Source organism: Mesocricetus auratus, unplaced genomic scaffold, assembly GCF_017639785.1.
Source record: "Mesocricetus auratus isolate SY011 unplaced genomic scaffold, BCM_Maur_2.0 Super-Scaffold_100023, whole genome shotgun sequence".
NCBI lineage: Eukaryota > Metazoa > Chordata > Mammalia > Rodentia > Cricetidae > Mesocricetus > Mesocricetus auratus.
The window spans coordinates 17,276,849-17,291,997 of NW_024429204.1; the positions used below are offsets into that span (position 1 = coordinate 17,276,849).

Below are 15,149 nucleotides of genomic sequence, written 5' to 3' on the forward strand. Positions count from 1 at the left end.
TAAGATCCTTCTTGGTACCAGGTCTTGGGCTGGAGAATGGAGATACCGAACAAAGACTGCTTAGAGTTCTTACCCTCAAATATCTCATAGTTCAATGACACTCCTGCCATCTATAGCCAACATGCATCATATGGGGTATCCACACGGGGTGATGAGAAAGCAAATGAGACATATTACAAGCAGGCATAAACTAGCATGTGAAAAGGCCATTATAGGGCATAATATTAAACCAGTAGGGTCTACACACTGGTTTGTATCCATTGCCCTTGAGTGGCTATTAACAACCACAAGTATCTGGCAAACAACGCAGTCCTAGAGTTTTAAAGAAAGAAGTGAGAGAGACATGAGGAAAAGAGAGACGAGGCATGAGATTGGCAGGGCAGACTAAGGAGTCTCCCCAGGAAGCCTCTCCATTTCTGTCCCCTCTTCTGTTCAACCCACAAAGACTGGGTTTGCTTCAGAAATCAACTCCACGGCTTCAAGCTATTGACACAGCTGCAGCTTTTTGAACACAGCCAGAACAAAAACATATCATCATCTCATTTGCTTTTGTGTCAATTCTTATCGAACTTATGAAGACAAAACACACAATGATATCAACAGCCTCCCAAAAATCCAACCCAAATCCCCACCTGGCTCTCTAGAAATCTACCCAGCTCTCTTTGTAGCTGAATAATTCATGCAAGGAAGAAGAGAAATCATCTTCCTAAGAAAAATGAATTTTGAGATTCGGAATCAGGATTTAGGTTTTACTTTTTTATTGTCTGCAAATCACAGGTCCAGACGTGGTCCAGCTATTAGCCTTGGACATCTCAGGGAACCAACCACACATTGCATTCTCTGTAACACACACTGCATTTCTCCTTAAAATGCTCCTATTCAGACCACAAAATGGATTGGACTCTCAGTCTTCACACATGCTAAAATATTTGTCTCAAGGTCAGCCCACAAGCTCTTTTTCTGCAACATATTCTCCTGGTTTCATTTTTAATTTTCCCTACTTCGATTTCTAATCCATGTAGAATATTGACATTTTGAATATTTGATTCTAAAAATTTTTAGAAATTTTTACTGGGCATAATTGCTGTACATATTTATGTGGTCTGGTTCCAGCACAAAATTTGCAACGGTCAGATCAATCGAATAGGTAGAGTAACCAGCTTAAATACGTATTTCTTTGTGTTGGGACACTGAAAAATTTCCCTACTAGTAGTGCTGAAATACACAATTAATTAAGTGTAGCCAGCTATAGTTGCATTACTCTGCTATAGAACTTTTGAAGCAGCTTTTCCTATCCAAAAGCACCTTAACACCCTTTAACCATCTTCTCTCCCATAATTCACGTGTGTGTGTGTGTGTGTGTGTGTGTGTGTGTGTGTGTCTCATGTAAGTATGTACATGCTAATGCTTGTGTGCATTTGCAAACGGAGGTCAGGGGTTGATATTACTTGTCTTACCCTGTTCTTTGAGACAGGGTCTCTCACAGAACCTAGGACTCACTGATTAACTAGACTGACTGGCTAGGAAGGTCTAGAAATGCATGTGTTTCCTCCTCCTGAGTGCTGGGGAAACAGACACATACCAGGTCTTTTTTTTTAAACATGGCTGCTAGGTATCCAGACTCAGGTCCTCTTGCTGGCACTGCAAGCCCTTCACCAGTGAGCCATCTCCCTAGGGCCCTCTTGCGATCTCCTGACGTGGATCTAGTGTAGACCATGTCTTCCCAGACTGAGCTCCTATGGAACAGGGCTCCAGACACGGCCTTCCTCCCACACCCAAGCTCTCTGTTTACAGTAGCATCTCTGGCATTTTTGAATAGGCCAGCGTTGCCCTCCAGATACCACATTTGGCAAAAGACCGTGAGACGATTCTTTTAAGTGGTGTGGACTTGCCCAGAATTCACTCTTTTTTGTCTTCCAAAGTTTAGTCATCCAGACTCAAGATTGTGTTTCATCTCCCTCCTCTGCTTCCTGATTCATACTCCAGCAGATGGACTTGGAACCACAAGAAAATCCTCTGTTTTCTTAAACAGTCACTCCCACAGTAACATATGCTTAAAATTTATCACAAAGTCTCTAACAAAAAAAAATCCTTCCCTTTTCCTCCTTCTCTGCCTTACAAGTACCTATTGTCATTCACGGCCATTCCAGCCTCCATGGTAACTGATTCCATGCTTCCTGTCACATCTCTTGCTTTCCAATTCCATAAGTAAAACATCCAGTTGTTAGCTGGATGGTGGCACACGCCTTTAATCCCAGCACTTAGGAGGCAGAGACAGGCATCAATGGAAGTTCATGGCCAGCCTGATCTACAGAGTAACTTCTAGGACAGTCAGGGCTACAGAAAACTCTTGTCTCAAAAAACCAAAAACAAACCAGACAAGAAACCTGTTGTAATTCATCTGCTTGCTAAACCTTGCAACAGAACAATCACTTTATGAAGACCGGGACTAAATCCATGTTATATAGTCTGTCTCCAACGATACCAGTCACATGTCTGATTAGTAACCAGTTAACAAGTGAATTTTTAAAAAAATCTGGATGTCTACATGTGGCCTGCCTAATAGAATTTTGAGATAGATTGGGATCATCACTAGGGTCACCTCTATTGATGATGTAAGTTTACACAAGATAATTCAAATGTATGGCCCATGAAAATGCTAGGCTCCAACTTCCAGCTAGTTATTCTTTTTGTTTTGCTTTGTCTTTTTTGTTTGTTTGTTTGCTTGTTTGTTTTTGAGACAAGGCTTCTCGGCGTAACTTTAGAGTCTGTCCTGGAACTTGCTCTGTAGACCAGGCTGGCCTCAAACTCAGAGATCCGCCTGCCTCTTCCTCCTGAGTGCTGGGACTAAAGCTGTGCGCCACCACCGCCCAACCCAGCTGGTTCTTCTTCTCCTAGTGTTTTCGGTAGTCTCCAGTCTGGTTGTGTTGGAATGAATGTGCAACTCTTTCTGAGCACCAACTCTGCTCAAGCAGCACCTGCCAGGAATCTGCAGTGAGGCAAGTGTTTGCATCAAAGCATCTATGAGAAAAAATCAGCAAAAATTGCAGCACGAGACAGTCTCTCCTAACAATCGCCCCAGGGTGGAGCATTCTCAGAAAGCAACAACTGAGCTTGCGTTAAATCTCTTCTCAGCACTTCCTAGCTCTGTAACCTGAAACACTTAACCTCCCAATGCCTTGTATAGCTCAGACATGTTACATCACTGAGAAGCAAAGACTAGAAAATATCAAGTTCGGTTTTCAGCCAAAGCAACCATGGTTATAGCAATAGCAAAGGGTCCACGCTCAACTAAAATAGCAGCAAAGAAGACTGGTAGGTAAAAATTATTCAAACTTAGTGTCTAGCATCAAGACCTTGAATCATACTATAAATCACAAGCAATGAAAGACCTGGTAAATTTCCCAATGCTTTCCATAATACATGCACAGATACGCATATACTGAGAAAAACAAGCATGGCATCTCCCTTCTTTAGCACGACAGAGTCTTCAAAAAGCCAACAGAAACAGGAAGCATTTCAGGAAATGAAAAGGCCCCAGAGACCCAGAGAGCTCCCAACAACAGTCAGGAATCTTTTAACCAGTCAGCAAAAATTACTGTCATTTTTTAACATATAAATTAACTTCTTTTAAGACGTGTAAAGTGCCAAACATACATAGGCATTAAAATGATCTAAGTTCCTTTGCATGCAAAGGTGACAGTACACCCTTGCTTAAGAAAATGCAAAGCATTTTGTAGCAATGGAGAGAAGACTAAGGTAAAAGTTACTAGTGTGGTTCTTCCTTTTCGGGTTATAATGCCAGAAGTGCCTGTGAAGAGAGTTGACATTTTCCATGCCATTCATTCCTTCGTCCTCTGACTCAGTGTCACAAGGAAATGAGTTTTCACTGCACAGCAAATCTGCCACTGCACTAGCTACTTGTGACCAGAAAACAACAGCTGTTATGCAACACAGATTCAGAATTTGCCACCTACCTAGAAATAGTATGACGTCATCAAACCAATTTTGAAGACTATAGTTTTCTTCCTCTTTATTTTATAAAGGCCTTGATTGAATAGCAATCTAAACATTGACAGCAAAACATCACCTAAGACTAATTTGCTACTTTTTTACCTCAAATAGACTCCAGGTTGTTTCATGACTGGAATATACCACTTTCACATGTGGTTTACATAAACTTCTGACTCACTTCATAGTAGATGACATTAAAACAGCAACACAGAAATGCTACAATATTACACATGACTCAATCTGCAAAGTATCAGCCATCTGCATCTCTATTTTGAACTAATAAACAAAACCAGAAACATCTTACCTTTCCATATAGAATATTAGATTTATAAACTGCTTTCTAACGCTCAATACATATCTAAAGTCAGAAAGCCAAAGTGGTTACTCTGAATCCAATGCATGTGCAGGTGTGAGCATGCACACACCCTCATACATGCACAGGCACTTGCATGCACACGCATATGGGAACACACATAAACACACGTGATTTGTGCTCACAAGAGTCTACTGTAGTAGACACGGAACATTTTGAATGGGAACCTGGAAGTGTGGTGTATGAGACACTCGAGACTCCGAAGGTGCCTCCTTACCATTGTAGAAGTGAATGGGACAGAACCAATTATGCAATGGGGATGTAGCTGTCATGGTTTTCCCTTAATATCTTACGCTGTCCTTTTGAAGCCAAGGGTTAAAAATTGTCAGTGGTGTGGTTCTTTCGGACACCAGACTCAATCCCCACTAAGGTCCCAACAAATACTGAGTGAAGACATATTGCTTGCCCCTAGAAAAACATCCAAGCATTACATGGGTCTGTGCTGAGTCATGCACACATGCTGTGGATGTTTAGCTTGGGGTTTCTTTCTGTGGGGCTGTCTCTGATTCTTTTGCCTTTTCTTGGGACCCTTTTCCTCCTTCTGGGTTGCCTCATCCAGTCTTGATATGAGGATTGGTACCTAGTCTTACTGCATCTTGTTATGCCATGTTTAGTTGATATCACTGGAGGCCCGGTTTTTTTCTGAAGGCAAATGGAGGAGCAGTGGATCTGGAGGAGAAGGATGTGGGGGAGGGGCTAAGAGGAGTGGAGAAAGGGGAGGCAGTGGTTGGGATGTGTTGCTTGAGAGACAAGTCAATCAATAAAGCTCTTCAGTGATATGAACAAGACACTTATGGTCAAATCTTCACAAAGCTGAACAGAAGAAACATCACTGACTATAGCTTCTCTAGTCCTGACAGGCACAAGTTCACCAGCACAAGGCCTCTTACTGTCATGCTTGGCGGGAGTGATTTTTGTCAAACGAATGCAATGCCATCACACCAACAGGCTAGATGCAGAAATTGTTAGTCAGGTGGAAATGTTTCAGGAGCAAGAACAGCTGGAGTTTACATCAGCATGAGTACAAGAGTCTACTGAGAGCTGTCTCCTTATAAAATCAGCAGTTTTATAAGGAGAGTCTCTGTGCTGCTTCGTGGGTAACTGACTATTTAGAAATCATGACACTCCCTACCTCACCCCCCTGGCAACTTGCATTTTTGTTGTTGTTGTTCATATATAATGACACTACGGCACACTAAAAGTTAGGTGACAACCTTTCAAGTCATTTGCAGAGTTGGTGGGGGATACATAAAGTTCCCACCAACAAAATTCTGCCTGTAAAACTGTACTATCCAGTTACATGTCAGAAAGTCTGTGTATTCTGTAATCAAAGGGGAGAGGGGAGGGTGGTGATGTAGAAAAGGAAGAAAAGATGGAGATCTTTTATAGAAAGAAAACCAGGCAAATAGATAAGACCTGCTGCTGCCTTCCTCAACCTCTGTTAATTCAGAGGGGGAAATCATATGATACAGAGGACCACATGGAAACTGATGGGACTCAAGGGATGGCCCCGGAGAATCCGTGTACATCATTAGATCTAGATGTAGGGCTGCCATGTTGTTCCATGGTCTTTTTCAACCCAGCCCCAGCTGTCTCAAAAAGTCATTCCTTTGAGGCAGCACCCTACTCTCTCTTCTAATTTTCCAGAACTTCAAAACCAAGAGGAAGAGTTAGGCATGGATGGCACACACCTTTAGTCCCAGCACTCAAGAGGCAGAGGCAGGTGGATTTCTGTAAGTTGGAAGTCAGCCTGGTCTACGTAGTGAGTTCCAGACCAGCCAGAGCTACATAGTGAGACCCTGTCTCAAAAAAGCAAAACAAGCAGACAAAATAAGTTCAAAGGAAGAACTTGCCTGATGGAGTGTCTCATTGTTCCTAATTATTTTCTGTCCTAACCTCAGCCATGTAACTTGCAGAATAGAGTCCCCGTGAAAAGAATATACTCTACCACTGGTATCATGGGTCTCACTCGGGCTGGTCAACTGTGACTAGAAGCGACATCACTTGATGAAAGCAGAAGTGCTGATGTCTAGTACACAGTTCTGTGTGTTGTCATGAGCATGGCATGTCCCAGACCGGGGCAGTTCTTTCAACCTCGATTCCACAGTAAGTGTAAGGGAACCCACTCAGCCTACATTCAGCATACTAAAATGTGCTGTGTCTTTCTTCCTTGGCAGAAATCAGTGGGATTTTTTGGCTGTTCTTTCTGTCTGTCATGTGTTTGGTTTTTGCCATACACCATGCTTACAGAAGTTTACTCTCATGTGTTTGCTGTTGTCATGTATAAAGAGGAGAATGGGTTGGGGTAAAGAGAGTCTTGTGTGTGATAAAGGAAATCTTATTTCTTCTACAAACCTTTCTCCATTATGACTGACCTCCCGATCCCTCAGGCATTTGAGCTTTGTATAAGCAGCAGGAGCTAATATTTATCATTGTGACTACCGTTCCCAACAAAAAAGCTCCCGTTAGGACCTTCATTTGCAACCTATCAGATATCCAGTGGATTTCTTTCTTTCTTTTTCTTAGAGTTTAAAAGCTATTAAAGGAAATTCCAAAGCTAATAGAATTCCCCCCACTATACAGCTGGTATCTTGTGTTCATAGATATAAAAAAGTTGGCAATACAAATAGAGATTTTTAAAAATATCATGGTGGGCATAAAGGAAATGGGATGTCTCTGATGATCTTTTGTTTGGTTGGTTTGATTTGATTGGTTGGTTTTTATGTGTACGGGTGGTCTTGCCTGCATGTATGTTTTCCACCCATGTGTATGCATGTTGACCACAGAAGCCAGAAGAGGACATTGGATGGCCTAGAACTGGAGTTACAGCTGGTTGTAGGTTGCCATGTGGGTCCCGGTGATCAAACCCAGGTCTTCTGGAAGAATGGCAAGCCATCTTCCTGGCTCTGGTCTTCGATTTTTAAAAACTAGAAGTCAAAACTCGTTTTGTTGGTTTCCGAACCTGCCCTTACCTTCTGTAGACCCTTTGGTGTGAAGGCGTTTACTGAGTTCTTCCAATTTGTTCTTCACATGTAAAAACCAGAAAAGGAAAGAAAAAGGCACATGAGAGGAGTTCTTTCTTTCTCCCTTCCCCTTCTTCCTCCTCAGCATCTTGCTAAATTCCAAGTTTTGTCACTGTGGTAAAGTCTCCTAGGGAGCTTCTGCTGTATCACATATTTGCATTCTAAGCTTGATCTCTGTGTTTAAGAGCACTTTTGTTATCTCCCTGTGACTCAGCCCCCTTCCCTTTACACTATGCGCAGTCGTGGTAGCTTCCCAGGCTGATAAGAGTGGATATTTGAGCACACATATAATGGAGTTACTGTAGTGCCTCCTAGCTCAGATCATTTCCTATCTATACTAAATAAACCACCAAACCAATGTTCAAAATTGCTTTTATTTGAAGTCCAAACAGTGATAACTCAACACTCCCAGAAAGTAATGATGGAGCAACTCTAAAAAGTCATTTTTCAGAATTTGCCCCCATCACCTGTCCCTGAAGCTTGAGAGCATCAACCATAGAACCGCATTTACAATAATGCCTTTGAATAACTCTAAAGGTGATATTTGAAAATTACCAAATGTTCTCAGACAGGAAACTTAAAAACAGTGTGATCTATTTCTATATCAAATAAAACTAACTAACATGAAAATAAGTGAGCTAAAGGTTCATATGCAAATAGACATAAATGCATCACACATAATGATGAATCAAACTATCTCAGGACTCGGAGCCTCCAACAGCAGCCACATAAAAATTTCCCATATGCAAATTATACCATTGTATTTTGTGATGTGTTAAGATACTTAGTGTACTATTTAAGAGCTATATACATGCAAAGTAAAAGTAGAGTCAAGAGGAGAGTTACACATGACTTTCAGGGTTCCAATTAACACTGTTGGAGAAGAAGCCAAGGGAGGAAGGAAGGAAGGAAGGAAGGAAGGAAGGAAGGAAGGAAGGAAGGAAGGAAGGGGGAGGGAGGGACAAGGTAAGGAGGGAGGGAGGAAAGGAAGGATAGATATTTTGAGAAATCCTTTAAATAAAGACAATGCAAACTTTATGGAATAGAATTTATGCCAAGATATTCAGAAGGCTTCCACACTAGAGGTCATGCAGAGAACCAATGGAACTACAGAGTCCTCTATACGTGTATTTGTGATTCTCTTGGTGAGTTGATTCCTGTTGATTTTGGCAGCCTCACACCTCCAACTTTTCTGCTTTGCCTTCCCTGAACTCATTAGCCTCCCAGATTCTTATCAAGAGCAAAGGCAGGAAGGAGATAACTTTGGGGATAGGGAACAAGGGCAAACTGAACTCTTCATACTCTAGATCCTATAACTGTGGCTCCTATGCTCAGAAGGAATCCCAAGGGGACAAATGGTAAGGGAAAGCCATTGCACAATAGGAGAATTACTGTCCATTTTTCTACCTATAATTAAACAGCATGTAAAAATGAATTAGCATCCTTGCTTCGTGCAAGCAGCATCTTCTCAACTCAGTGTGAAAGCATTGGTTCGTTTCTGCTAATAGAAGCAGTGATTGGTACCCACTCTGCCCTCGCCCCTGCTTCAGTAGATGAGGGAGCTGACCCTCCCCCTTACCAGCTGTGGCACTCAGGAAAGGGGCTCTACTCCTTGCACAGTAGAGCTGACCCTGTTGGTGGGAGTTGCGGGGTGGGGGTGGTAGTGAGCTGGCCCTGAGAATCTGAGTGTGGGAGATCTGGTCCCGCCCCTCATATGGAGGCTTAGACCTGGGAGAGATGCCAGTGGCTAGTGGGAAAGCTGGCCAGAGGTTGTAAGAGCAGAACGGGAGAGCTGTTCCTGCCCCTCAACAGCTGCATCACTCAGGAGAGTGGGCCCTGCACCTCACCTGGTGGTGGAGGTGTGGGAGAGCTGACCCTGAAGACATTAAAGCAGGAGAGCAGACCCCACCCCTTGCTCATTGCTGCAAGGGATGAACTACCCGGGGCAATGCCAGAGATATCACCCTGGTTGTGAGAGGATTTGGCAACCCTGTAACTACCCAGGACCCAGAACCCGGGTCATGGGTTGGCCCACCGCAACATCCACCCCGCCTATGATCTACTGGAGCATGTGAATGAATGGCCAGGTCCTGAAGACCCAAAGCTACAGGATCTCCATGACACAGGACAACAACATGATAACCAGTGAGGGCCCAGCATCTGTAGTGTAGCAGAAACCAGAGGCCTCGGACCAGAGCAGATCACTGACTCTGCAATGATCACTTGCAAGTAAAGATATATGGACAAAAGGGAAACTGATTCACGGTGTCACACTACAGCTTCCATGACAAGCTCTCTCTCTCTCTCTCTCTCTCTCTCTCTCTCTCTCTCTCTCTCTCTCTCTCTCCTTTTTTCTCTTAAGTTGTATTTATTTTATTATGGGGTGGGGAACAAGAACAGAGGGTGAATATGAAGGGACAGGAAATGAATGGTATTGAGATGCACAATGTGGAAGACACGAAGAATAAAAAGGAAGTTAAAAATAAAAAAGAATAAGCATTGGTTGGTAGCTATAAAAATCTTAATCAATGCATAAATTCAATGAGCAAACTACTGCTTAATACTTTGGGGGGGTGTTTTTTGTTTGCTTTGTTGGTATTTATAGGCAGCTGCAACATAGTATGATGGGTTGTATGCTTTGAACATATATGTTGTACCTTCTCCACCCAGGTGAGTGTTAGGGACTGCATTAAAGAATAAACTTGTTTTACAATTAGGCTCTACCATGGAAGACACCTGGAATAAAGTAGAGGCAATAGAGACTAGGGTGTTATACTACCAGGTCACAGGCCACAGTGTTTGGGCTACAGTATTCTAACAGACACAGTTCTCTCTCTTATCCACCCTCCCTTCCTCTCTCCTGCCAATCTCCCTAGTAATTTTCTATCTGCCCTCAACTTTCCGGCCTTGGAAGGCATTCTGCTAGCTCCAAAATATTTCTCATTTCCCAGTGACTTCCATCCACCCTGCCCAGGTTTCGCAAATAGTTCTCTCAAATCCCTTAAAATTTCAGGTGTCTTTCAAAATCATTTTTGGCATAGCTACCTGTGAATCACTGGTGACCCACAATTATGTGGAAGAGCGAGCTTCTGACTACACATTTTTATCCTTCATTCTCCTCTCCAGACCTGTACTATCTAAGATGGTAGCCATGAACCATATTCAGCTTTTAATAATACTTAAATTTAAAACAACGAAGTTAAAAGTTTCATCCCTCCATTGTAGCTAGTCACCGGCTCTATTTTGAATAGCAGAGGCAGTCATTAAGGCTATACCACAGAGGGCTCTACAGGACAACGCTTTGTACACCAAACAAACATCTCCATGGAAAAGCATAAAGATTGTCTCTACCTTTGGCTCTACCTTATCATCACAGGTGCAGCCCAGGTCAAAATCAGACTGGAGGTACATAATCCCTGGGTAGTTGGGTCTGGTGACTTCCTCTGGTACAGTTGGCCTAAAGGTGTTTGTACGCAGTAGGTGATTCAAACTTCCATGAGTTCCGTTATTGGGAGCTGGCTTCAATCCTAGGAGATCTGATGAAAAGAAATGGATGCAGGTGCTCTCAGATGAGCAATGGTAGGAGCCAAAACCTTTCACCTTCTGAGAGTCTGTAAGTACTGAACAAAAATCCCAATTGGACTAACTAAATTACCATTATCTGCCATTCCATTCACATCTTCTGAACCTTTCTGACCTCACAATTCCTGGCTCACGCTTCTTGAAATAGCTCTGTTCATTGCTAGAGTGTGAATAGAGACAGACATTCCCAAAAGCCCTGAGTGGAGAAACAATTTACTCAGCCACTGCCGGTGTGTGTAACAATGCTGGTACCATCAACCTCCTGCAATCCTCTGGACTTTTTAAACCCCAATTTTGAAATAAGACATAATCAATAAGTACCCACATCCTGCCCTCTAATGCACTCCCCAAAAGTGTGGGGACAAGAGCAGGCTTTGGCCATGCGCCTTGACGGGCTACCAAGGGATGAGCGGGCTGATTTCACAGCAAGTGAATGGTTGCCAAGTGGGCACACAGTGACTTGCCTAAGCTGAGAGGCAGGACAGTGGAGAACTAGCAGCCAACCTAGGAAAAGAACCCAGGAGACCCGACTTTCAGACTCCCCCTCTAACCACCAGACTGGCACTCCCTTACTAAATAGGAAAAGCTGTCCTCATTCAGCAACAAGAAGCTCAAGGAAGAAAAATAATTAGGAGTACATAAATAGCTGGCTGGGATGCAAGCTGGCAAAATTTTCACTGGGCTGCAATGTGAGAGAGGGAGGTGGGAGAACGCTCTGTCTGCATGGAACTCTTGCTTCATCGGGTCTCTGACCAACAGTGTCAACTGTAATGCTATGTTAGATCAGCCAATGGCTGCCAACAGCAACACTATGAAAACTCCCCATTAGTCAACTGTTGAAGGAACACAAAGAAGCCTTAGAAGGAGGTGACATTCTGTCTTTTGAACCAATGGGCAAGTTACAATTTTTTTTCAGGGAGAGAAGGTCTTAGAAAATAGACACCTCATTTCTTTCTCTAGCAATAAGGAAATTCACTGACCAAAGACTGCTTCATCGAGTTTGATTGAACAAGTGACTTACCACACATAACATTGTAAAGCTCAATGTTTTCAAATGGAGGCACTTTAGTCCTGTACTTAAAAGTTGGGCCATAACCTACAAAAACAGTCTTCCAAGAGAAAGGAAAAGAAACACAGTTAAGTATCCCTGCTTTAGCTAGCAGCGTTCCTTCTACATCTGAGCTTCCTGAAGCTTCCCTGACCCCATGGTCTCCCCCACCCCAGAACTAAGCTTCAATTTGGTTTTGTGGTCATACCTGCATACTGTTGACCTTGTTATCAAAGCCATGGTCACCCTGGAAAAAGCATTTTCCCGATGGCTTCTTATAAACATCCAAAGGTTTCCTACAGTCAAACAATTTTATGATCAGTTAGGAGTCTGCCCCAAATCATGCTGCTAGAAAGCAAATGTGGGGTACTTAGGACCCCTGAAAAGGCCTGCCTGAAGTCCAATTGTCTGTCTTGATTGCCTCATTCCCATGGCAACAGCAAAGTACTTCTGTTCATTTCTCTAGTGTTACTGCTTTGCATATCACCCAGGCTAAAGGGGGAATTTTGAAAAGAAGTCAGCATACTCTCCGTGATCCTGCTTGAACTGATCATCTCTCCCTGATATGTGCTCACCAGGCTCAATCCCAAGATGCAGAAGGCATTTTAAAATATGTGATGTTGAATCAATTTGTGTAGACCTGCATTCTCCAAAAATATTTATACACAAACTTACCTAGCAGGATAGTAAGACCAGAGGCCATGAAGTGGTCAATTTAACACTAATAATGGTGTAACTAACAAAAGCCTGGCCTCACCTAGAAAATGTATTTAGACATCACAATCACTTAATTGTACCTTGTGTGACAGAAAGATACTTTCTACGTAACTGTTTTAAGGACTCATCAACCACCCAAAGTGTTGATGCTTAGTAACGTAAGTATTGTCTAAGTACAGGCAGGCACAGATCAGTGAAAAGTAGTGCCTGGAAAAACAAGACAAAACAAAAATCTAACAAATGGGTTTCTACCCGAGAGTAACTCAGATTTAGGATAGTAATAGGTGTGTATGATAACTGAACAATGCAAGACTGAACTTCTAAAGATTAAGCCCCTGCCTAAGTTGTTCACTACCTTGAAGGCGAGGGTGTAGATTTCACTAGACCCAAGATAAATGACAAATGGGTGTTTACTGGGCAACACTCACACAGATAATAATAAAGAATGGCGGGAGACCTTCTCTGCCCTTTCTATCGGATCTGCTGACCCAAGAGAAAGAGCCCTCACAGGCGAGACCACGCCTCACACTTCTCTCTTTCCACTTCCATCCGCCTGAAGTCATGCCCAAAGGGGTGTGGCCACTACTACAGGTTCACCGGCAAGATGCCACTACACTAACTTGCTCAACTAGTGTAACATTTCACTTAACTTCTGTTCCAAGACACAGTTTTTTCCTATAACCTAGACAACTGTATCATGTTTCTTTCCTAGGTGCTCCCATCACTAACAGTCCTGCAGAAGACATAGTCAGTCAAGGAGTTTTGGTCACATCTCTGTAATATACTTTTACATGACATTCTACATGATTCTGATGATTTCTGGGTTTCACATCTTTCTTTGCATAATCCCACATATTTAACTATTTGGTCTTTTGCACTTACAGTAGATTACATGCCGTGTGTGTCTAAGTGTTTCATATTGAGACAAAGTTCCTAGAAGACCAATGTTTTTCATAATCATCTCATGCTTAGCCATTAACTATTATAAAATTCTGCCCAGCTTGAGTATACATCATAGTTATTCAATTATTACTACAATTATATTCATCACACTTGTTTTAAGGTCAAATTTGGAGCAAAAATTCGTGAGAAAACACTACTTCTATGTCTACATAAAAATGACTAAATCTGTGGGGATTGACTCTTTAGAAGTGGCCGAGGCCCCAGACATCTACATCTGGTCTCCTTGATCTGGGAGAGACTTTTGTAGTTCAGAAGAAAACAAACATTAGTTGTGTTTTAAGCAATGTAAAACATGTCCACAGCAATGGAGGTTTCAAGATTAACATTTCCAGGGACCTTCTACAAACATGACTATAGACAATCACGTCAACCAAGACCACATCAGCAAGGCCTTAGTTGTATTTCCAGTTGTTCAAGGGATTAAAAAAAATCAAGAACGTCTCTATAAAACTTATGCAAGAGATGCATGAGAAACTAAAAAAAAAAAAAGACCCAGGAACTAGAGATGTCGATTACCTACTATACAAAAAAATGCCAAACAACGAGATTATTTCCAGCCCAGATTTTTCTTGATGATGACTAAGAACCTTAAAGGATTCCCAGGTGACAGAAAAGTTCTTGTGAAGACAGAGACAGGCTCCCAAGTTACCTTGCAACATGCCATCTGCGATCCACCAACAAATGGATATCCTCGATTCTCCTGTTGTTGGCATAGTGTAAACGCTTGGGGAGGTACTGTTTCATGTAAGGCTTAAAGTGCTGATCTGGTTTTTTACACTGAAACATAAGTGAATAGTGGTCTTACAGAGTGACGTTTTCTACCAAAGAGGAACACAATGGCCTGCATGGCCTGTTGTCTCTTGAAAGTTGAAGGGAGTGTTAGCTCCAACAAAAAGATGGTTAGCAGATAAATGGAATTTGCTATCCCCTATTAAATAATGCATGCTAAAAAGCAAACAGGTTCCAAGGGAGTTAGACACTTTTAGAAAGAAGTTATAGGTCATCAGAGCACGTGAGGAATTTGTAAGATAAATTCCTGACTCTTGAGCCCAAGAGTGCGGGCAGTTCAAAACTCAAGATATTTCCTAATTGCCTCAAGTCAAGGAGTGGGAGGCGGGGTGGGAGGAGGCCAGCAGACATGTGCTAGCCTATCTGATGATACACTCAAGTGCTTTGAGGTCTCCATCTGTGGCTTGAGGAGGCGGCTAGAAGATGGGGACAGATCTGCTCCAGAGTGAGTAAAGATCTGATTAATCATGGGCAAATAGTTCTTGGCTTAATAGGAGGAAAAAGCCTGGGTTTGTATCATCGCCAAGACCATTGGGGAGTCTACAGTTGACCACAGGCCAGAAGTTTTGAAAGCTTGGGGGAAACAAATACACGGGACCGCAGGTCAGTGAGGAAAATGTTCCTAACCACCCACAGGAAA

General features: G+C 42.6%; 1 protein-coding gene across 11 annotated transcripts in view; it reads right to left on the reverse strand.

Annotated features, from left to right (window-relative positions):
- Positions 1-15,149, reverse strand: part of Enpp2 (ectonucleotide pyrophosphatase/phosphodiesterase 2) — a 114,035-nt gene that overhangs the window by 13,496 nt on the left and 85,390 nt on the right. For 8 of the 11 annotated variants that reach the window (XM_040730339.1, XM_040730341.1, XM_040730343.1 and 5 more), the window contains 5 exons: positions 14,370-14,497; positions 12,249-12,336; positions 12,014-12,101; positions 10,762-10,946; positions 7,360-7,411 (listed from right to left, as the gene is read on the reverse strand). In XM_040730339.1, coding sequence (XP_040586273.1) covers positions 7,360-7,411; positions 10,762-10,946; positions 12,014-12,101; positions 12,249-12,336; positions 14,370-14,497 — 541 coding nt within the window. The remainder of the gene's footprint in view (positions 1-7,359; positions 7,412-10,761; positions 10,947-12,013; positions 12,102-12,248; positions 12,337-14,369; positions 14,498-15,149) is intronic. The other 3 variants (XM_040730340.1, XM_040730342.1, XM_040730347.1) reach the window with 1 other exon arrangement.